This window comes from Eubalaena glacialis, chromosome 18, assembly GCF_028564815.1.
Source record: "Eubalaena glacialis isolate mEubGla1 chromosome 18, mEubGla1.1.hap2.+ XY, whole genome shotgun sequence".
Taxonomy (NCBI): domain Eukaryota; kingdom Metazoa; phylum Chordata; class Mammalia; order Artiodactyla; family Balaenidae; genus Eubalaena; species Eubalaena glacialis.
In genome coordinates, this window is record NC_083733.1 from 3,762,671 (window position 1) to 3,783,841 (window position 21,171).

Sequence of the window (21,171 nt, forward strand, 5' to 3'; positions counted from 1 at the left end):
AATAAACCAGCTTCTGAAGGCCAGGGTGGTATTATTATAAATAATCGCTCCTCAGCATAATTACGGGTTCTGAGACGGAAGTCTGACTCCTGCAGCTTGGCAAGCTGAAGGATGGACACCCCACGCCCCTGCCCTCGCCCACTTCAGGACACCCTTCTGCATCCCAGGGGGCAGCAGGTGGACCAGCCTGCAGGAGTTCAGATGTGGCAGGAAACAGTCCACCCCCCTGGGAAGAAAGAGTCCCTGGAACAGTCCTTGGTCCTGGCGTGTATGGCCTGGTGACCAGAGCTCTCCCGGGTAAAGGGCCCGTGGGGTCCCCAGCACTGATTAAAGATTTAGCAACACCCCTGTCTACATTCCCACTTCCCTGCAAATTGTCCCGCCTCGGCGGCCCCAGGCTACACACCTGGTTGGTGGGGGCAGAGATAAGGAAGAGGGAGACAGAAAAGCTGGGACTCGTCCACAAGGGGCCGAGAAGAGAGGGGTCAGCGGGGCCCCCAGGGCAGATCAATGACTCCACTGGGAATGTTATGACAAGTTAAAATTGATTGTCCCTGGGCCACATCTGCTGTGGCATGGGGGATGTGGGGTCGCCCCGATTGAATCAGGAGATAAAGTAGAACCATTTGGAGAAAGAGCCAAGCGGGAGATTACAGCGAAATTCAGACCCAAGGTCCAAGCTGGGAGTCCCTCAGTGCCAGGGGTACGTCCAATACCTTCGAGGAGAGAAGGATGGAAGGATGGAACAGTAGAAGCAACACCTGTTTCGGAAACTGGCACAGGGACCTCACAGCATCCTGCTCCCCCAGCCCTACGGGGGCTGGAGGTGGAGGGGAGGGGAGGGGAGGAGGGCAGAGGGTGGAGGTGGAGAGGGCTATTTGGGAAGACAAGACACTCAGAAATCCATCCGAGAACACGCTGCCCCGGGTGGGTGGGAAACCGCACTGAGATGCCTGCTCGTCCCCAGATGTGAGCCAATCCCCACCTCTTGCCCGGACTGGTGCAGTAGCCAGCTAACTTGCGGGTCCCCGGCTTCTGCCCTGATCCCGCGCTCCACCCTCCATGTGGCACCCGAGGACTCCGTGAGAAGGGAGGCCAGCTCACGTCCCCCTTCTGCCCAAACCCTCCCAGGCTCCCACCTCGCTCCCACGAAGGGCCAGTCTTTGGCACCACTGCATGCACACCCCGTTCTCCTCCCACCCTGCTGTCCACACTGCCTGGCTTCCTTGCCGCCTCTTGAACACTTTGGGCAGTTCCCTGCTCAGGGCTCCGCTTCAGCTGTTCTCCTCTCCGGCATCGGTGTGACCAGCTCTGGCACCCAAAAGATATGCCCACGTCCTACGGGACCTCTGAATGTGGCCTTATTTGGAAAAAGGGTCTTTGCAGATGTAATTAATGATCTTGAAATAAGACCGTCCTGGATTATCTGGGTGGGCCCTAAGTCCTATAATGAGTGTCCATATAAGACACATGGGGGAGACCTGTGAAGACAGAGCAGAGCTGAGGCCACAAGGCAAGGAATGCCAGCAGCTGCCAGAAGCTGGGAGAGGCAAGGAATGATTCTTCTCTGGAGCCCCGAAGGGAGGAGGCCTGCAGCAGGATCTGAACTGAGAGAATAAACGTCTTGTTTAGGACCTAGTTTGCGGAGCTTTATTACAGCCGTCCCAGGACAGCTAATAATCCTCCAACTTAACCCAGCAGCGTCCCCCGCACTTCCCTGCTGCCATAAGTTGGTCCTCATAGCACCTGCACCTTTAGACAACTTCATAACAGGCGCTACTTCTATCATTTACTGCCTAGAATGCTCCCGACCTGGAACTGCTGGATCCTCCCTCACCTGCAACTGGCTCTGGGCCTATCGTGTGGCCGAGCCCCTCCCCAGGCCACACGCCCCTCACCTCTCAGACACCAACTGCACGCAGGGGTGAGACGGCCCCGAGATGGTGCTAGTGATTCTCAGTTGTGGCCATCGTTTTGCCCCCCAGGGGACACTGGGCAATGTCTAGAGACCTCTTTGGCCGTCACAACTGGAGGACGTTGCTGGCACACAGCAGGCGGAGGCTAGGAACGCTGCTCAACGCTGCACAGAACGGCCCCACGACATAGAAGCATCCAGCGCCAAACGTCAACAGCGTCCCAGCACCTTAAGATGTAACCACTCAGGTGACGACTTCTCCCCCAACCTTAAGCGACCGGGGGGTCGGCACCGTTTTCATCCCTGAGCCATCAAGGCCCATCCCGGGTCCAGCCACAAGCCGGCGCCTAAGAAACGTGGGCTGAATGAATGATCCGAGGGACCGGCGGGCGGCCCGACGTTAAGAACGGCACCACATTTACTCCTAGACTGTGGCCTCTGAGACTGAGCCGTGACCTCAAAGGCCACCACTGAAACACGGCGCCGGCAGAACCCCGCAATCAGCTGAGATGCTGAGAACCCAGCCTCTCCATTCAGGTCAGCTGCCGGGGGGGTGTCTGAGGTGAGGGGGCTGGGCTGAGAAAGCCCAGGGCAGGCAGGCGAGGGCCTCCACCGGGGCGGGGCTCACCGAGGTGCCACGGGGCCGTCCACAGGGGCAGCGCCCGGCTCTGGGCCTCCAGCAGGAACCCTGCGGCTGCCCCTCCCTCCTGCCGCCTCCTCCCCCCTCCCCCCCCCCAGCATCAAGCTTCAGTGGGCTTGCGTGTCTGCCAGATGGCAACGCGCTATGTGTCAGGAGATAATCGCTATTAAAAATTCACTCGGTTTTATTTTATCTTTTTATTTTTTTAGGTTCCGTTTGGGCTCTCTGCTTCCTCCTAAAGAAGCTAGCAAACGGCCACCGCCACACTGTTTTAACTGTCTCTAATTAAAAGAAACATTGACTGGGTCACCGGGGTTTCTCCACGCTGGAGGCTAGGGGCAGGGGGCAGCATGGCGGCCGCAAGCCCTGCCAGCTCGCCCCCCCACCAGGGAGCAGGGCGAGGCGCAGCCCCTCCCCTGGGGCGCCCAGCGGTCCTCCCAGACCCCCACCACTCCTTCCGCCCCAAGAGACTCCAGCTCTGTTGGGCGTGGGTCACCAACGTGATGAGTTCAGTATCCCAACAAGAGGCGATCGTGGCAAAGACAGCATTCGGGGCATCCCAGGAGGACGCAGTGGCCAGGTGAAGACGTCTGTGCTACAGGCCCAGGACGGCAACTTCCCCCTGGAAGGTGACTCAGATCCCAGCTCTGTCCCTGGCCGACGGCCCAGGCTAGCCCTGACCTGCTCAGGGCTCAGTTTCCACATCTTCCCCGGGGCCGTGTGGTTGGTCTGATGGCTGCCGGGACTGCTGCCGGGCTGAGTGTGCAGGGGTGAGGTCAGGGCAGGAGAGGCAGGCAGAAACTCTGCCGGCCCCAAAGGTCCTTCCAAGACAATCAAGGATTCGGGCGCCTACTGGCTCCAGCATGTTCTGGGTGCTGGGATACAGCAGCGAACAGACCAGCTGGCTTATGCTGCTGACCTTCTAGAAGGTGAACGTGGACGGGGGTTCCTGCAGACCCCGTGAGCCTCGCCCTGGAGCGAGGCCAAGGGGTGGGACCTGGGGGCAGAGGAGGTGGCAGCATCTCAGGCCGGGAATGAGCAAGAGTGACAGGCGGACGGCTTGGCTCCGCTCCCCACCTCGCTCCCACCCTCGGGCGTCCCTACCTCCTGCAGACGGGTGACCGCAGGGTGGCCACTGGGCCCAGCCTGGCCGTCTGCTGTGCCCATTGCAGACTGGAAAGGCCTTCCTTCCTGTCAGAGCAGCTCATTTTTCCCTCCTGAACTGGAGGCCAGGGAGGTAAAGGGAGGCCCCAGCCTCTGGGGCAGTGGGAGACAGGTCCCCCAAGCCAGGTCTGTATTCTCTCAGCCATCCCACAATACTGGGGATCTTCAGAGGAATATCCGATGGTATTTTTCATATATTTTAATATATTTTAAAAATACATTTTAGGGCTTCCCTGGTGGCGCAGTGGTTAAGAATCCGCCTGCCAATGCAGGGGACACGGGTTCGAGCCCTGGTCCGGGAAGATCCCACATGCCGCGGAGCAACTAAGCCCGTGCACCACAACTACTGAGCCTGCGCTCTAGAGCCCGCGAGCCACAACTACTGAGCCCGCGTGCCACAACCACTGAAGCCCATACGCCTAGAGCCCGTGCTCCGCAACAAGAGAAGCCACTGCAATGAGAAGCCTGCGCACCGCAACGAAGAGTAGCCCCCGCTCGCCTCAACTAGAGAAAAGCCTGTGTGCAGCAACAAAGACCCAGTGCAGCAAAAAATAAAATAAATAAAATAAATAAATTAAAAAAAAATACATTTTAATATATTTAAAAAATATATTGGGCTTCCCTGGTGGCACAGTGGTTGAGAATCTGCCTGCCAATGCAGCGGACACGGGTTCGAGCCCTGGTCTGGGAAGATCCCACATGCCGCGGGGCAACTGGGCCCGTGAGCCACAACTACTGAGCCTGCGCGTCTGGAGCCTGTGCCCCGCAACAAGAGAGGCCGCGACAGTGAGAGGCCCGCGCACCGCGATGAAGAGTGGCCCCTGCTCGCCGCAACTAGAGAAAGTCCTCGCGCAGAAACGAAGACCCAACACAGCCAAAAATAAATAAATAAAAATAAATAAATTTATATTAAAAAAATATATATATATACATATATATTAAGGAGGGATGATGGTCTATGAGTGTCCTGGGGCTGCAATAACAAATGACCACAATCTGGAGGCTTAAAACAACAGAAACATATTCTCTCACAGTTCTGGAGACCGGAAGTCTGAAATCAAGGTGTCAGAGGGGCTCAGTCCCTCCAAAGATTCTGGGGAGGATCCATCCTTGGCTCTTTCTGGTGGTTCCAGGCTCGGCTTGTGGCTGCATCCCTCCAGATGTTAGAAGCTCTGGGGAGGGTCCTTCCTGCCTCTTCCAGCTCCTGGGGGCTCCAGGTGTCCTTGGCTTGTGGCCTCATCCCTCCAGGATCTACCTCCATCTTCACGCAGCTGTCTTCCCTATGTGTCTCCGTTTTCTCTTACAAGGACACCACCAATCATTGGACTTCGGACCCCACGCTAATCCAGGTCGATTTCATCTCGGGATCCTTAACTACCTGCATATTTCCAAATAAGGTCACATTCCAAGGTTCCGGGTGGACATGAATCTTGGGAGACACTATTCACCCCAGCACAAACGATCCTCACTGTCATCTATTGTAACATCACCCGCATACTACCACGAGCCTTACCCCACTTTCCTTCCGGAGCTCACACTCTGATGTCAGTAGATGGGAAAAGGCAGTCACTGTTCTCGACCACAGCATGGCTGGAAGGGGGATGGGAGGAGAGAAGGAGGGAGCCGTTCCCTGGCTGGAAGGTCTCTGAGGCCAGGCCGTGGACCAGGTCCTCCCATGGGCTCGGAAGGGCCGCTGGCCTTGATGTGGCTCAACTCACCTGCCCCTAGATCTGAGTGAGTCCCCGGGCCTGTGACGCTGGAGCTACACCCCCAGGAGGAGCCGGTCCAGCCCATCCTCATGGAGCTGGGTAGGCAGAGGCCCCAGAAGGGAAGTGCTTGTCTAAGGCCCCAGGTTGGCTCCTGGATTCTTCCTGTTCCTCCAGGGCATCCCTCCTGCCTCCCCCTGTTCCTGTGGCCCCAGGACCCCTGAACACGGACACATGGGACACTGGACAGGTGAGAGGCACCTTGCCAGGGGGACCCCCGTCAAGGCGGGCGATGGGGTCAGAAGGCCAGGACGCAGGCAGAAAGGGGGAGAACAGACTTCAAAGGTCAAGGGTCACTCCGAAAACCAGAGGCTGGGCAGAGAGGGAATGCTAACACAGGAGCAGGTGGGCCTACAACCCCAGACCCCCCCATTCCCCCTACCACATGCTCTCCTCCAGCACCTCATGTCACTTTAGATGAGAAGAATGTCACGAGGACCCAGCTCTGGGGAGAGCTAACGTTTACTAGGTAAACTCCATGTTCTAAGCACTGTTTACGCATTTTAACCACTTGGTCCAACACCCTTAAGAGGTATGGAAGGGGGAGGTTTGAGACTTGTCTGAAATCCATCGTCTTGGGGCAGTTTGTTACGCAGCAAGAGCTATCTAGAACAAGATTGAGGCCATTATCATTTCCCCTTTCATAGAGGAGGAAACCGTGGCACAGAGAGGTTAAGTGTCTTGCCCAAAGGCACACAGCCAATAAGAGGCAGATCCAGATGCAAACCCAGGCTGCCTGGCTCCAGACTGGTGCTCCTAACCGCTAGACCAGGCATAGGTGCCCCACGCTCACTAGCAAGGGCCGGCATTCCCACCTGGCTGCTGAAGCCGTGCTGAGCTCAGGACCTGGCAATTAAGCCACCCGCTCAGCCCCACTTCTTAATTTGCCTCTTCCTTCTTGGCTGAGGGTCTCCAGATATATTTTTTCCAAAGAGAGCAAGACATATGCAAACCTGGAAACGGCTTGTCTGGTTTCCTTACAGACAGACAAAAGCACAACTGATACTACCTCCATTGCTACCCCCAAGGAGTCTGCACCGCTGGCACAGGTGTTGCCACCTGCCTGCCTCCAAAGGGTTTACAAGGGTCATCCCCACCTCTCACAGTGGCTGACCCGAGGACCGACAGGCTCAGCTACCAGTGTAGACCATCAGGGCCCCTTTGAGGTCATGGAATCTCCTGGGAGAAGCCCTGGTCTGGGTCCACTGGCAGTGGCGGCAAGGGGCCCCGGGGTCCAGACAGCCCTTGTCCACCCTCTGGGGGTTCCCTGGGACCCCACTTGGGGAATAATCCAAAGAGGTGGTATCCTACAGGCACAGAGAGGCCGTCCGAGGCTGCCACAGCGCAGAGGGACCAGATCCAGCCGGAGGAAGAAGCGCCCAGCAGCCAGAGATGGCTGACCAGGAACACGGCCCAGAGTGGGACTGCCCGCGCCCCCAGCATCCCTCCCTCACCACCTCACTAGCTGTGTGACCCTGAGTAATGGGCTGAACCTCTCTGAGCCTATTTCCTTACCTGCCAAAACGATACACCACCAAACCAGCACCTCCCTCCTGAAGCTGCTGTGAGGCCTGAGGTATGAGGCCTGGGATTTCACCTCCGCACTGCAGGCCAGGGACACGGTCCACCTGGCAGATGGTGGCTCACACCCACGTGACCGCCATCCCGTCCACCCCGGGGAAACTGAGGTCTGAGGTGCCGCGTGACCTGGCCAAGGGCACACAGCCGGCGAGGGGCCTCCTGGGGCTGCCAGGGTCCCACGGGGCAGGGCCTCCACTGCCCTCCATCCACCAGCCCTGGGAAGAAGGGCGACCACAGGGAGCGGGCAGAAGGGAGTGATGATCAAACACCTGAATGAGACGGGAGTTCCGCAGGTTCATTTCACTAAAGGAAAAACGCCTCCCCCTTCCTCTAAGCTGCTGCCCCGCACCTGGCCCCCGAGGAGAGCACGGGAAACCGCCTAAGCCGACATCTGATGGACGGGGATTTGTTTTAAGCTCTTTCTACCCACCGCACTATAATCATCAGCTGTTCACGACCTCGCCACAAGCCACTCTTCCCCTCCCCGAGTTTTCAAAAGGCAAAAAGCTTTAAAAGCCTTGGTTCAAACAGGCAGAGAGGCATACGCACAGAGATGCAGGGCTGGAAGGGAGGTGAGGCAGGGAGGAGGGGGCCGGGGGACCCCAGCAGCGTGGATGATGGGGTGGGGTAGGGAGCAGGAGGGACACCCTAGGGTCACCTGGAAGAAAACGTCTGCAGGTCAGGATGTCCTGTCCTCCAGGTCATGAGGAGGGAGCTGTGTGGATGCCACCATGCCACCCAGCCTCTGTCACTAGCATCACCGTGAAGGGACCTCGGCAGCCAGTTACTGCCCGTGGCTGCCTTCTCCCCATCATCCCCTCCACCTGCCCTCCAGCCGAGGACCTCAGGGGCCCCCACCCTACCCACTACCACCTTCACACCCTCTGCTTGTAGGGGTGCCCTGGACCTCAGAGGCCTGCTGAACCCTCTCCAATGGGGACTGATGGGGGGATCGATCTGTCCACAGTGGGCTCTGCAACAGCGCTCACCCTTTCACGGCCTGATTCATGCACAGCAATGTGAGGTCACAGCCTTGACACTGTTTCCCCACCAGGAGGGCTGGGTGGGCCCAGGGAGATGCTAGCACAGCTTGGGAAGGGGACAAGTTGGGTGAAACATAATTGAAACCACCCTTGGTCCCCACCTGTGTGCAAGAGGGCGGAGAACCCCGCCTCCAGTTTTTGTTCCTGGATCTCAGCCCCCTGGTTTCCTGCTGGCACAAAGGGACCAGGCCTGGGTTGACACTCCCATCCCAGGTTGCTAATTGGCCGTGACAGCGCAGACCCCTGCAAGGCTGGTGCAGGCCCGGCTGCCTCCACGGACAAAATCTGCAGGTTTCTCCATGGCCTCACCGTTGGACCCTGGACGTGCCCCAGGCGTGGCCAGATAGGCAAGTAGATGGGGCTTTTCTACTTTAAAAAAATAAATCGATCGGCTTCTTTTCTGAGTTGACAGGAAGACGAGGTGGCAGGCGCCCCGTCTGGGGGACGGGCATGACCTGGGGGTAATCCCAGGTCCGCAAGCCAGGCGGGGTGGGCGGCGCGCCCCAGAAGTTCCATCCCAGGCCCTCCCCCTCTCCCTCTCCGCGGGCTTGGGCGGCAAGCCCAGCACTTACTGAGGTTCTGGAGCAGGGACGACCAGGTCTTCATGCCGAGCATGCTGTGCTGCCCCCCGCCGGGGCGCGGGGACCCGGGGGGCCTCTAGGAGGGGCTTCCCCGCATAGCCCGCGGCGTGGGCGCGGGGTCACCGAGCGGCGGGGCGTCCACGCGCGCCGTGCGCTGTTGCTGTCCGCTGCGCGCCGGGAGCCGGGAACCCAGGGAGGTGGCGCGGGGGGGGGGGCCGAGGGGGTCACGGGACAGCGGGATGCCCCCAGAAGGGCCGGGGAAATGGGGGATCAGGAGCCGCTGGGGGCGTCCGCCTGCCTGCTGCAGGGACCTGGGAGAGGGGCGCCCGGGGGCCGCGGCAGCCTCTCACGCCGCCCGCGGGAGCGCCCCGCGCCCCCTCGCCCGCGGCTTCACGCACCGCCGGCCGTGGCTACGCGGCCGCCTGGCAGCAACCATTTTATTCCCTTCCCGCTCGGCTGGGGCCGCGCGCCTCCTCCCCGCCACCTCCCGCGCGCCTCGGCGCCCCCATCGTCCGCCTCCCCTCCCCTCCCCTACCGCTCCCCGGCGCTCCGCCCGCTCCCCGGGCAGCCCCCGCTCCCCTGCACTTGATAACGCGCTTGTCAAGACTGCTGAGTTGTTCCTGACCTCTCCCCCGCCGCTGCTAATTAAGGCTCCGCCGTGACAGTTCAAGTGCCGAGCATCAAGTTTGCAGAACCAAAGCCTCTAATTGGGGCCGCTTTTCATTTCTCCATCCCGCGGGCTGGGGCTCCCCAGACCTGAGCACTGGCGCATTTTTCCTTTTGTATTTTTCATCAGAGGGGAGGAGAACCAGGGGGGACCGGCACCGGTAGAGGAGGGCAGGCAAACAACCAAAAGGCACGAGGTGGGGGCAGAGGAGCCAGGTAGGAGGCCCTCGCCCGCCCCCCAAGAGCCAGTCAGCGGCTACGGGACACCTCCCTCTACGCCCACCTGACATCTCATCTAACCCAGGGGTCTCTGATCTCCTCGACTGAGGGTTGCCAGGAGCTGAGCCGCCCCCCCCCAAGCAGGAGGCAACTGCAGGGGCACCCCCTGCCCCTCCCCTAGCCTCCCCTCCACCCTTGGGTGATGTGGCAAGGAGGGGCGGCCCCCAGACTGTGTGACGGGGGGCTCAGGTAGCCCAGGAGCTAATAACCCTGCAGAGGCTGTGAAGAAGCCGGCTTGCCGAGCCCCCTCTCGGCTGAGAGGTGCGCGCCTCCTTACGCCCCAGCTCCCTCCAGGGGCTGCTGGCCTCTCCTTTCCAGATAAGTGCTGGCGAGCATCAGGCTCTTAGTGACTCTTCAGGCTGCCTTTCTCCTCCAACGCCTACTAAATCAAGCGGGCGCTGAGAGCCACCGGCTGGGAGGAGAGGAGGAAGGAGGGGCCAGGCTGCTGGCTGGCTCTCCGGAGCTGCTGCAGGGGTGAGGGCTGAGAGGAAGTCTCCGGGAGGAGGAGGTGGGGGAGCTGAGCAAGAGGCCCAGACCCCAGGGTGGAGGAGGAGAGCTGGGGCGGGGGGGGGGGGGGCGGGGAGGGGAGGCAGGCTGGAGGAAACCGAGGTACACGAGGTCCCTGCCAGGCTGGCTAGCCAGGGCCTTTCAGCTCAGAATCCTGGAGCCTCAGGCCGCAAGGGGCTTACCGACACTCGGGGCGGTGATCCCCACGCTTGCCTGAGCATTCCAGGTGATGCTAATTACATTGGGGGGCGTTATGTGGAGCCACCACCCAGGTGATTCTAGTTTGAGAAGCAATCTACCCCATGGGGTCTCAAACGATGCTGCGTCTTACAGCCACCTGGAGCCATTTTCACCACCTCTCCCACCCTCAGGTTGTCTGGGCGGGACCCAGACCTATGACATCACACCTCTGGGCAAGGGCCCAGGCATCAGTATCTCTTAAAGCACCTAGGGGATTCCTACTTGCAGCCTAGGTAGAAAGCCCTCGTTCCAAGACAGTGGTTCTCAGTGAGCCAGGGGGTGGGTCTGCCCCCCAACCCAGGGCATATTTGGCAAATCGGCAGAAATCTTTAGCTGTCACGGTGCGGACGGGGTGCTGCTAGCCTCTCGTGGGTGGAAGCCAGGGATACTGCTCAACACCCTGCGACGAACAGGACGGCCCCACCACAGAGAATCATCAGACCCCGATGTCTGTAGTGCCGAGGTCTAGGGCCCCGGGCGAGGCCAGTCCCTCCTGGGTGCAGGCAAATGCCCTTGGGAACACTATTCGAAGGGAGCCCAGCTCAGCACTTGCCCCAAGCATGCTCCCAAAGAACTGCTGGGTCTCCCTCCCTCTCTGGAACCCCTCCTGGGGCTAGAACAGCTCTGCAGAATTGCAGTTGAGCTGCAATCTGGGAACTTCCACCCCCTGGGCCAAGCCCCACTCATCTGTCCTCAGACCCCAGATACTCACTAGCAGCCCACTTCCGGGGTCCCCTGAGTCTCCTCCGCTCCAATAGAATCTCACCCCATCCCCATCCCACCCCTGGTTTCCTCAACTCATTCCCCACCAAAGTCCCGGGTTCTGGAATGTTCCTCAGTTTATCAACATCCTTCTTACAGTTCAGGCCTGCAGGACCATGACCACGTGTGTGTGCTCCACCTATGCCAGCCTCCCTCCCACTCTCAGTGCCTCTGAAGATGACATTAGTAAAGGTCGCTACTGGTTCCTGCCCTACTTGGAGCTGCCGAGGCTGAATTCTCCTCCTACCAAGTCAATTTCCCCACCCTCTGCTTGTCGGTTTGCTTTTTGAAACTAAGTGCTGGACCTCACATGAACGACACTGCATTTTATCAAGGGGTTTCTTCCATCGGCCAGCAGATTAGGAAACACCTGGGTTCCACATCCAACTAGTCTGCTGGCCCTCCCATGGGCGTGGGTATCTGTGTGAGGGTGATTCTCATCTCTGGGGGACATGCCAGTCACCTGGGGTTTTTATAAAATACCGGCCTGGGGCCCCACCCTGGACCACTCATATCAGAATCTCTGGGGATGGGGCAGAAGCATCAACACTTCTAGAATATAGGTGGTTCCAGTGTGCAGCCAGAGCTGAGAGCAGCTGCAGTAAGGACTGGGGACACAAGCTGTCCCCAGGCCAGCCCGTTTGACCTTGAACACACTTGGCATTTCAGGGTAGAGTGGCTGTGGGGGAATAGCTTATTGGTCCAGGGATATGGGCTGGGAGGAAGGCAGGGTGCAGCCAGGATGGGTAGAACTCCCAGCTGTGGCGGTAACACCCCACCACCCTCACCCTGCTGATGGCAGGAGGCCTGCTTGCTGATCCCATGCAGAGCCGGCGTGGGCAAATCCTGCCACAAGGCCAGGACTTGGGTGAAGGTGCGTCCCGTATGTGTCCTGGGGGCCCCTCCTCTTCATCCCACAGGGAAGGGAACAGGATCCCAGGGAGCTATGGGGTCTGCTGCTTGGTGGGAACTCTTTGAGAAGCTGCTGGGAGGAGACAGGAGTGTAGACTCAGATCCAGCTGGGCTGTTAACTCACTGTGTGAGCTGGGGCGACGTGCCCGGCAGCCCTGGGCTTCAGCACCATCATTTGTAAAGGACGGGTGAACACCTGTTCAGCCCTGCATAGAGCAAGGACTCAAGACAAAAGAGGAAGAGAAACAAAGTCTGAACTGACTTGCTCAAGGTCACATTAACTTGCAGGGCCTCAGTTTTCTCATCTGTACAATGGGCACACTGGGCTAAATGCCCTCTTAGAAAGCTCCACCTCTAAACCACCCCTTGGCAGAGCCCAGCAAAGCCCCACTAAGCACATGGGTAAAAGACAGAAAGCAGGGCAGTGGAGATGAGCACCGTGGTCTCCCCAGGGTGAAAGAATGCTGGGTGGTGTTGGGTTTGTGCTCTGAGTCTCTAGCAATCAACTGGGAGTGGTGGTGGTGGGGGTGGTGGTGGGAGTCAATAGAAACCCTAGGAGAAGGGCCGCCAAGTACAGTTGTTCAAGTTGTTCACTGCACAAAAGCATTTGGATGAAATGGCAAATGGTTGCTGAAACCTAGCCCTCACTCTGCTCATAAAACATACCTGGGAATGTGTTCTATCTGCCTGGAGGAAGAGGTACCTTCCAATTTGCACAAAAGACCTGTATAGGCTGGTGGTGGCTCTCCTAGGGAAGGCCTGCTGCTTCCCAAATTCTGCCCTCCTAGTTCCAAATTCCTTTCCCAGGGATAGTGTTTCCTTTCACTCTGAGAGCACAGACTGGAACTCCAACCTCTCAGGAAGGACACAGACTCTTAAAATCATTCAAAGGGGTAAATGATTGACACCCATCATTTATAGACTGGACGAAGGAGGGCACGGGGGCAGTGTTTGCAGTGGGCAGGGTTGTCACCTAGAAATATCCTGCCTGTCTCCTGACTTGGCCCCGATGCCATACTTTCAGGGTGAATGAGTACAGACATTATTAGAAACCACCAAGCCAGCAGAAGACAGCGATGGTGTCACATACAGTAGCAAAATGGAAATCTCCAGAGCCCCTCAGAGCCTGAGAACAAAGGACCAAAAATGACACAAGCAAACCTGAACACCACCTTGCTCCGGAGACAGGGGCTAGAGGGCATGGCCTCAGCCTCCTCATCTGTAAAATGGGGCCAATGGGGTAAAATGAGGCAATGTATAGAAGGGGTTCAGAACAGGGTCTGGTGAGTTCTTTATAAATGTTAGTTGCTATTCTTACTGTTGTTCTTGGGAAACCAGGGGCAGCACCAAGCCTTGGGTCATATTTTTGGGCTCCCTTGACCCCCATATCTGTCTCCCTGGGGGCTAAGGCAGAATCACCCCAGTCTCGTTCCTGGGGTGTGAGGACCTCGCTGGCCGGCTCACACGGGGCGGTAGGGAAAGGCCACATGCAGGTGGCCTGTGGGTCCCTGGGAGGGAGCCCACCCGTCCCTGGGAGGGAGCCCACCCCTTACCCTCACCCTGCTCCCCACATGCCCAGAGCTTAGGGACTGCCAGCTCCTGGGGTGATGACACATTTCATCCCCATGAGGGAGATGACAAGGTCTGCCATGCTGACCCTCTAAGGGACAGGAGAGAAACCCAAGATGGCCTGTATCCTCATCCCAGGTCAGAGGTGGCCTCACCCCGGCGGCCACCAAATTCCTGGCGTTCATGACAAGGCAGCTGCAGCCCAGGCCTCTCGGGGAGCCCGCCCGGCCCCTGCTTCTGGGCTCACGATGGAGGTGCACGTACTCCCCCACCCTCCCACCCCTTGTCTTGCCCGCTCCGGGGTCCTGACCTTTTCCAGATAAGCCAGACAGGGCCTCGCCCCTCTCCTCTCCCCATCCCTATCTGGCTGTTGGCTACACACTCCCAGGGCCCAGGGGGCAAACCCAGCTGCCCTTTCTTTTGGGGTCAGAGGAACGCAGGGGCGGCAGGAGCCGCCGGGCTCACCTCCTCAGCCATCCTGGGCTGGCGGCAAGCCTGGGACACCGACTTCTGGGGCTCGTTTATCAGAAGATGTCCCCGAACCCCGTCGGCAGTCTTCTGGAGAGGAGGCCGCAGAAGCCCCTGTCAGCTTCTTTGGGCGCACAGCGGTGCTCTGTGATTCGGCAGGGAAAGGGCTGTCTCCGTGCTCACGTGGTGAAGGGTTGGGTGGCGTCCTCTTTGGCAAGCACAGCCTGTCCAAAGGTCTCCCTTGGGGAGAGGAGGACCGAGGGCGGGGTCTTCCCTCCAGGACCGGGGTTCCTACAACGGTCTCCCAGCAGGCCTGTCCCCGCGGCAATTTTCCCTCCGACAGATGCTAGATGACTCTTCTTTAAATACCACTTAGCCGCCTCGAGGGCTCCCAAACACACACACAACGAGGCAGAAAACCACCGTTCCCTTCCTGTCCTCAGGATCCTTGGGGATTTGCAGGGGCCCCCGGTCCCCACTGCACCGGTCTGTGCTTCTTGCCGCCGCGTGAAATGCTGGGCTGTGTGTGCTGAGGCACCAGAAGTCGGGAAATTCCAGAGCATTAAATGGGAAGCGCTGCTCCAGAGCAAGCTCTCTGGTCCGTACCGTCTCCCGGAAGCCACCTCACCGCTCCGGATGCCCCAGCTCCGTCCGTCCCACCAAAACCAGGCACATAGAATGCTAACTCTCCCTGCACCACATGCCGACACACCACGGCGCTGGCATGCCGCGTCTCCCAAAAGGCCCGCCCGCCCTTCGCGGACCCTCCTCGAAGCCAGGCCTGAGTTAACTCAACGAGACGCCAGCCTCCTTCGGACCAGGCCAGGGTGAGCTGAGTCCAGATGGAAAGCCGGATGCCCAGCTTCAAATCCCAGCTCTGCTACTTAACAACCGTGTACTCTCTCCAGGCAAGTCGTTAGCCTCTCTGAGCCTCAGTTTCCTCATCTGGCAAATGGGGACGCTTCAAGCATCCCCTTGCAGGGTTACAGTGACGAGGACACGAGTCCATACGGGTTTGTAGGGTGCATAGAGCAGGACCTGACCCATGGGGTCACCTGGCCTTGGGGGGCGGGGAGGGCATTTCAGCCCGGGATGGGGGGCAGGTGGCATGAGCTGACCATGAGGGCTTCCAGGCTCCGGACGAGGGTCCTGGGGCAGCTATGGAGAGGCTCTGAGGGGCAAGAGGGCTTCGGAGAGGGGCATCAAGCAGGTGGGGCTGTCCCTAGGGCCTTCCTCGATCAGACAGGCATCTTCCAAAAAAAAAAAAAAAAAAAGATACGCATCTCCCCAGATTGGAACGGGGTGTGACCTCATCTTGCAGATGAGGAAAATGAGGTGTCAAGAGGGAAAAGGACTTGGGCAGGGTCAGTCACAGGAAAGCCGAGGGCTACCCCCCTTCCCCAGCCACCCCGGACCCCAGGCCAGGAACTGCACTGTCTGAGCCCAGCCTTGGGGGGCCGCCTTGAGGACTGAGCGACACAGGCAAACCCCAGCCCTCAGCAGCTGGGGCTCCAGGACCGCCCCCCTCAGCCCACAGAGTGGCCACCTGATGGGACCTGCCCCATGGCCACACACTGACTTCACCTCAATTAAAAGGGCCGCCTTCCCCCATAAGCTTGGGGGCCCAGCCCCGCAGCCTCTACTGCTCGCTCCACAGCTGGCTCACGGCCTACCTGCAGCCCCCCCTTCCCAGTTCATCATAATTATCAAACACTTAGAGCACGCTGAGCGCTCAGGGCCCGGCCTTCCCGCACCCGGCTCACAGCGCTGTCTGCACAGCCTCTGAGGGGCTGCAGAAAGGAAGGGGCGCAGGGGGAGGGCGAGCTGCCCAGGGTCCCCAGCCCCCGGTGGTTTCACTGCAGAGCTCCCCAAACGGCTTCCCTTCACACCCCCGTCAGCTGTGCTGACGCCAAAATCCAGAACCTTCATCCAGCGTGGGAACTGGAGGGGCTGCTTTGTGCTTGGCAACCCACCGCCTCCACTGAACACGGGGGGCCGGCCATGAGTCTGTGCCTCATCTGAGGTCCTGAGCCGGGGGTCTGTGCCCAGAACGACCAGCAATGGTGCAGCACCTCTTGGGGGCCACAAAGCCTGAAACACACAGGCAAGGGGGAGACCTAGTGCCAAAACACACTCCCAGAAAAGGCAAAGGTCTCCAGCCAAGACCCTTGGTGCGGGCAGGATGGGTGGAGGCACCAAGCAGCCCCCAGCCTCCCTGGAGGGGTCTCCACCAACCTGGCACCAACAGAATGCCTGGCGTAAAGGAGGCGCTCAGTGTTTACTAACAAAATAAACGGAGGAGAGGAAATGTGAACTCCAGGCCTGGAAAAGACACCCGGCGTCCCGCCCACCAGATGTTTCTCTCTGGCAACGTCTATACTGAGGGTCCCTGTGCTCAGACCCTTCGCCAGGATTCCACGAGTCCGTAAGGAGGAGATGACCACAAGCCTTCACCTGGGGACAGTCTGCGCCCATGGGAGCCCAGTGGGTCCGGGGAGGGAGGCGGCATCCAATCTAGGCTTCCAGAAGAATCTATCTCTTTAGGTCGGGGGCTGCCAGTCACACTCACCTGGGGGCGCTTTGAAAACTCCCGATGGCTTGGCTATACCCCAAATTAACTACATCACAACCCCCGGGGAAGGGGGTGGCCCGCATCACTATTTTAAAGTCTCCCAGGGATTCCCTGAGCTGCCAGGACCCGGCAGCTGTGGATGGAGGGAGAGGTGAGTGGCTGGGTGGGAACACCCAGAGCCCAGATCCCGGCTCACCACCCCACGTTAATTACCCCCACCCCACCCGGCCTGGCATGTTCCAGCTCGTGAAAGTCGGGTAAATAAATAAACAACCACGCTGGCAGGGCCGGCAAGCACCGCCAAATTAGGGATGCAAAGTCAGACAGCTTGACTCTCAAGACATAATCGGTTTAATTGCAGGGCCTCGGCATAGGCCAGGGTGGTGAACTGCTCCCGCACTCCCATCCGTTTTATTAAAATCCAATTATTCAAGCTGGCCACAGGGCTCCGGCAGGGACAAAGAGGCATCTTCAGCCAAGGTCAGACCTGATGCTGAGAGATGTGTCCATGGGGCCCAGACACTTCTTCCTTAGGGCACACGGGCCCCGGTCTCTCTGGGAACCAGAAAGGACAGAAAGGCAGGCAAGGAGGGCCTATTTCACGGCCTCCTGGGCTGTGTGGCCTGTGGGGAGGCGGCTGACAGCTCGACCCTGGGCTTCTATATCACCATGCACCAGAGGAGATGCTGATGCCATAGACTTCATGGGAGTGTCATGAGTTGCTGTTGTGGACTGAACATCTGTGTCCCTGCCACTTTCATCCGTTGAAGCCCTAATCCCCAGTGCAATGGTATTTGGAGATGGGGCCTTTGGGAGGTGATTTGGTCACGAGGGTGGGGCCCCCATGAGGGGATTAGTGCCCTTATAAGAGGTGAAACACAAGCGTACAAATAAGCAGCCACGTAAGGACATGGCGAGGAGGCGGCCCCACCAGGAGCCCCGTCTGCCGGCACCTGATCTCGTGCTTCCAGCCTCCAGAACCATAAGGAATAAACGTCTGCTGTCAAGCCCCCAGTCGATGGGGCTCTGTCATAGCAGCCTGAGCAGACGAAGACAGTTGTGGAAGAGTTAAAACACACAAAGTAAACGCACAATATCAACTGACGGGCGAACAGACACACCAGTTGTGGCACATCCTGACAACGGGAGCCGACTCGACCACGACACAGGCACCAACAGCAGCGTGCTGAGAGAAGGAAGCCAGACTCGTAATCTGAACGACTCCTACGACATACCAGCAAAGGCGAAGCCAGAGGGATGGAAAACAGACCTGCGGTTGCAGGGGGCACAGGAGGGGAACCAGGGGATTTTCTGGGTTGAGGGGGAAGTTTTACATCTTGACTGTGGTGGTGATCTCACCACTGTATAAATTTTTGAAAACCCACCAAACAGTACACTTAAAAAGAGTGAATGTTGTTGAATGTAAGCGATGTCTTTATAACCCTGATTTTGTAAGGAGCCTGCAAAGAGCTGGCCACAAACTGAGGCCATCAGAGGGTGTCTGGGTGCATCCAGGGAGCTCATATTCTATGCAAAGGGCCTGGAGGGGGAAGGCCACTGGGGCTGAGACCCTGCCCCTCAGCCGGGATGAGCTGGGAGCCCTGGTGGGCACGGTGGCAGGAAGGGGGCAACAGGTAATTTGCCAGATGTGGCAGACTTTCCTGTCTTTCCACAGTATTATTATCATCGTTGCCGTTGTTGTTCTCATCAGATCCTCAAAGTGGCTCTTTAAATCCAACCTCTACATTTTGCAGGAGGCAGGATCAGAGAAGTCAAGCCCTCTCTCCAAGGTCACACAGCAGCGGTGCAGAGCCCCCACCCACAACCACTAGGCTGGTGCTCAGTGTTCTGAGAGCGACTCTCAGCCGGGCGGAAACCAGGCAATGGGGCACTGAAAGCCTTGCTCCCGAGAGAGGAGAGGAGCCAGCGCTGGGCTCACATTCCAATCGATCTTACTTGGCGCGTGTTTCTCCCGTCATCCGGGCCTTATGGGAACGGGCTTCTCCGGTGACCCTGCCGCAATGGTGGCACGACAGGGCCTGGTCTGGGAGCCAGGGCTCGGCCCCCCGTGCCCATGCCACTGCCACCGCTATCCCAGCGAGCGCCCTGAGGTTTCCCAGCCACCCCGGGCTTTGTTTTTCCAGGCCCTTCCAGGCCCCACACCGCCAGGAATGTCGTGGGTGAGGCCGGGAACAGCTGCCTGGTGCCTCCGGAAAGCCTCGGATGAGGTGTGCGGCAGGAGCCCGCGGGCAGCACGCTGCCACGAGGTGAATCAGGCACCATTAGAGTCACAAAGGCCAATTAAAACGAGAGGAAAAACAGCCTTCCGATCCCCCAGAGGACCCTGGCCAGCTGCTCCCCGTTCCCACCTCGCCGGCCCCGCGAGGCCGCTCCCTCCGCGCCCGGCCACCTGCCCCTGACAGCGGAGACATGGATGCCGCCTCCCGGGCCGGGCTTCGGCCGCCAGGTCCGAGGGGCGGAGGCCCCGGAGAGGCAAACAGCTCCCGGATTTTGGACTCAATTGCTGTGAGGAGAGATGAGAAATTGCCTTTCTGACCCAAAACCCGAGTTCACAGCTGCACTTCATTACGGATTTCTCCAGGAGGCCCTGGGAGAGGCCAGCTCGGAAGGCCTCACCTGTTAACAGCAGCTGCGCCTGCCTCTTCCATAAGCCCGTTGGCGGTTTCCTGCCTGGGGCTGCAGGGGTAGGGGGTGTGGGCGGCACGGGCGGGCTGCCAGCGGTGCCCCGAAGCCCCCCACCCCTGCCAGTCTGCATTAACTCAGCGGATGGAGGGAGGAAGAGGCGCCAGATAGGTGAGCGGGAGGGAGCGGAAATGGCCACAGGTCTGGGCCTTGCTCTCCTCAGAAGGTACCAGAAGGCAGGGGAGACATCTTCCCCCTGGGGGTCCCACCCCGTTCCTCTGGGTCTCACGTCCGCTTCGCTGGGCTAACGTGCACCTGTGTCAGGGGCCTGGAGCATCTCCGGGTACCTGCTGCTCAGTAAGTGCCCCCTTCCCTCTGCCCTTGCAGTAGCCTCTCCGTGCTCTTGAAGTGCCACCGTTCAATACCCGGCAGTTATTTCAAGAGCACAGGAAACAGGGGTTCTTCACCCTGGCTGCATGTTACAACCATCTGGAGGGCCTGTGGAGCCTAGAGCCAGCTACAGCAGGAGAGCCAGGCTGAGGAGGCAGCCCGCGCTAGCCACCAGACTGCCCTGCCCTTCCCTTCCTTCCAGCTGTGCTCTCCCTCTCCCATTAAGATTTGCACTCACGTCCCCCAACACCGAGGCAGAGCAGGCCCTGAGGTATAGAAAGCCACCCCCCGAGTCCGCCCCACCAGGAGAGAGCACACTGGCCTGGCAGAGAGAAACTGTGACACCAGGCAAGTCGCTTAACTTTTCTGGACCTTTGCTGACAAGGTCGGGTACCAGCTGGGTACAGACAGCCTCAAAGCTGTGCCTGCAAGGCACCCGAGGGTCCAGCCTCATACCTAAAATCCTGTCTCATTTCTTCTTCCGTGCATTTCCGAGCTCTCTGTGGTCTGGGGGGAAATGGGGTTTCAATTCAGTCTCTACCTCTAGATCCCTGTACGATGCTACAAAAGCTGAGTCACCTCATCGGGGAAGTGGGAAGGATGGACCAACCTCACGGCTCATTGTGAAGGTGAAACAGGCACCGCATAAGTGCCTGGCCCAGCGGCGGTGACAGCTGGCGTCCTGAGTCCTGAGACCTCACAGCACACCCGCCCAGCGGGTTCTTTTAGCAGCCCCATTCTCCAGATGAGAAAGCTGAGGTCTGGAGAGGTCGCTTGTCCAAGGTCAACTGGTGAGGCTGGGATTTAAACCCTGAACTTGTGAGTCCAAGGTCCTGGCCCCCACATGCTCCTGTGGGCCTCTTTCTGGTGCCTCCTCTTTTCCTGGGCTCTCCCACCGGGGCCACCGGGACCTTGGTATGGCCGGAGCCGATGGGCTGAAAGAACAGGACACACATAGGGCCCTGGGCCATGAAGGGGGTACGGCTGGGGCTCCACACTCTCACCTGTGCCCACCACCCATGTCCGGGAATAGAGCAGGCAAGGCATGGGGGCCCAGAAAGAGGCAAGGGGGGCCCAGGGCGAGAGGCCACACTGGGTCAGCGCCTGGAGCAACTGACTCAAGTCCTGGATGAACAGAGAGGCCCAGTCTGCGGCTGCAGCACACACAGCACCTGACATTGTATGAGGCAGGGGTCGGGGGAGGGGAGGAGGAAGGAGGGAGGAAACTACAAAGGAAGCCCTGTGCCTGCAGAGAGAAGGCAGGTCAGGCCGGGACAGCAGGTAGGGAGGGAGCAAGGCAGCCGGGCCAGCGGCCCTGGGCGGGCACAGTCGAGGACACCGGGGCTCAGAGAGATTAGCTCCCCCGGACGTCGGCGCACAGGAAGCCAAGTGGGACAGACGGCCACCGCTCCCGTGACACGCTGTGCCCTCCCCCCTTCCTCGGGCCGAGCTTCAGGCCCACCGGGGCCAGCG

General features: G+C 59.3%; 1 protein-coding gene across 4 annotated transcripts in view; it reads right to left on the bottom strand.

Annotated features, from left to right (window-relative positions):
- The window catches only part of GSE1 (Gse1 coiled-coil protein), a 422,772-nt gene that overhangs the window by 176,409 nt on the left and 225,192 nt on the right, over positions 1–21,171 (bottom strand). The window contains exon 1 of one of the 4 annotated variants that reach the window (XM_061174309.1): positions 8,682–8,871. The exons of the other annotated variants lie outside the window; for them this stretch is intronic. Within the exon in view, the coding sequence (XP_061030292.1) occupies positions 8,682–8,724 (43 nt within the window). The 5' untranslated portion in view covers positions 8,725–8,871. Of the gene's footprint in view, positions 1–8,681; positions 8,872–21,171 lie in introns of those variants that run through there. 4 annotated transcript variants of the gene reach the window in all.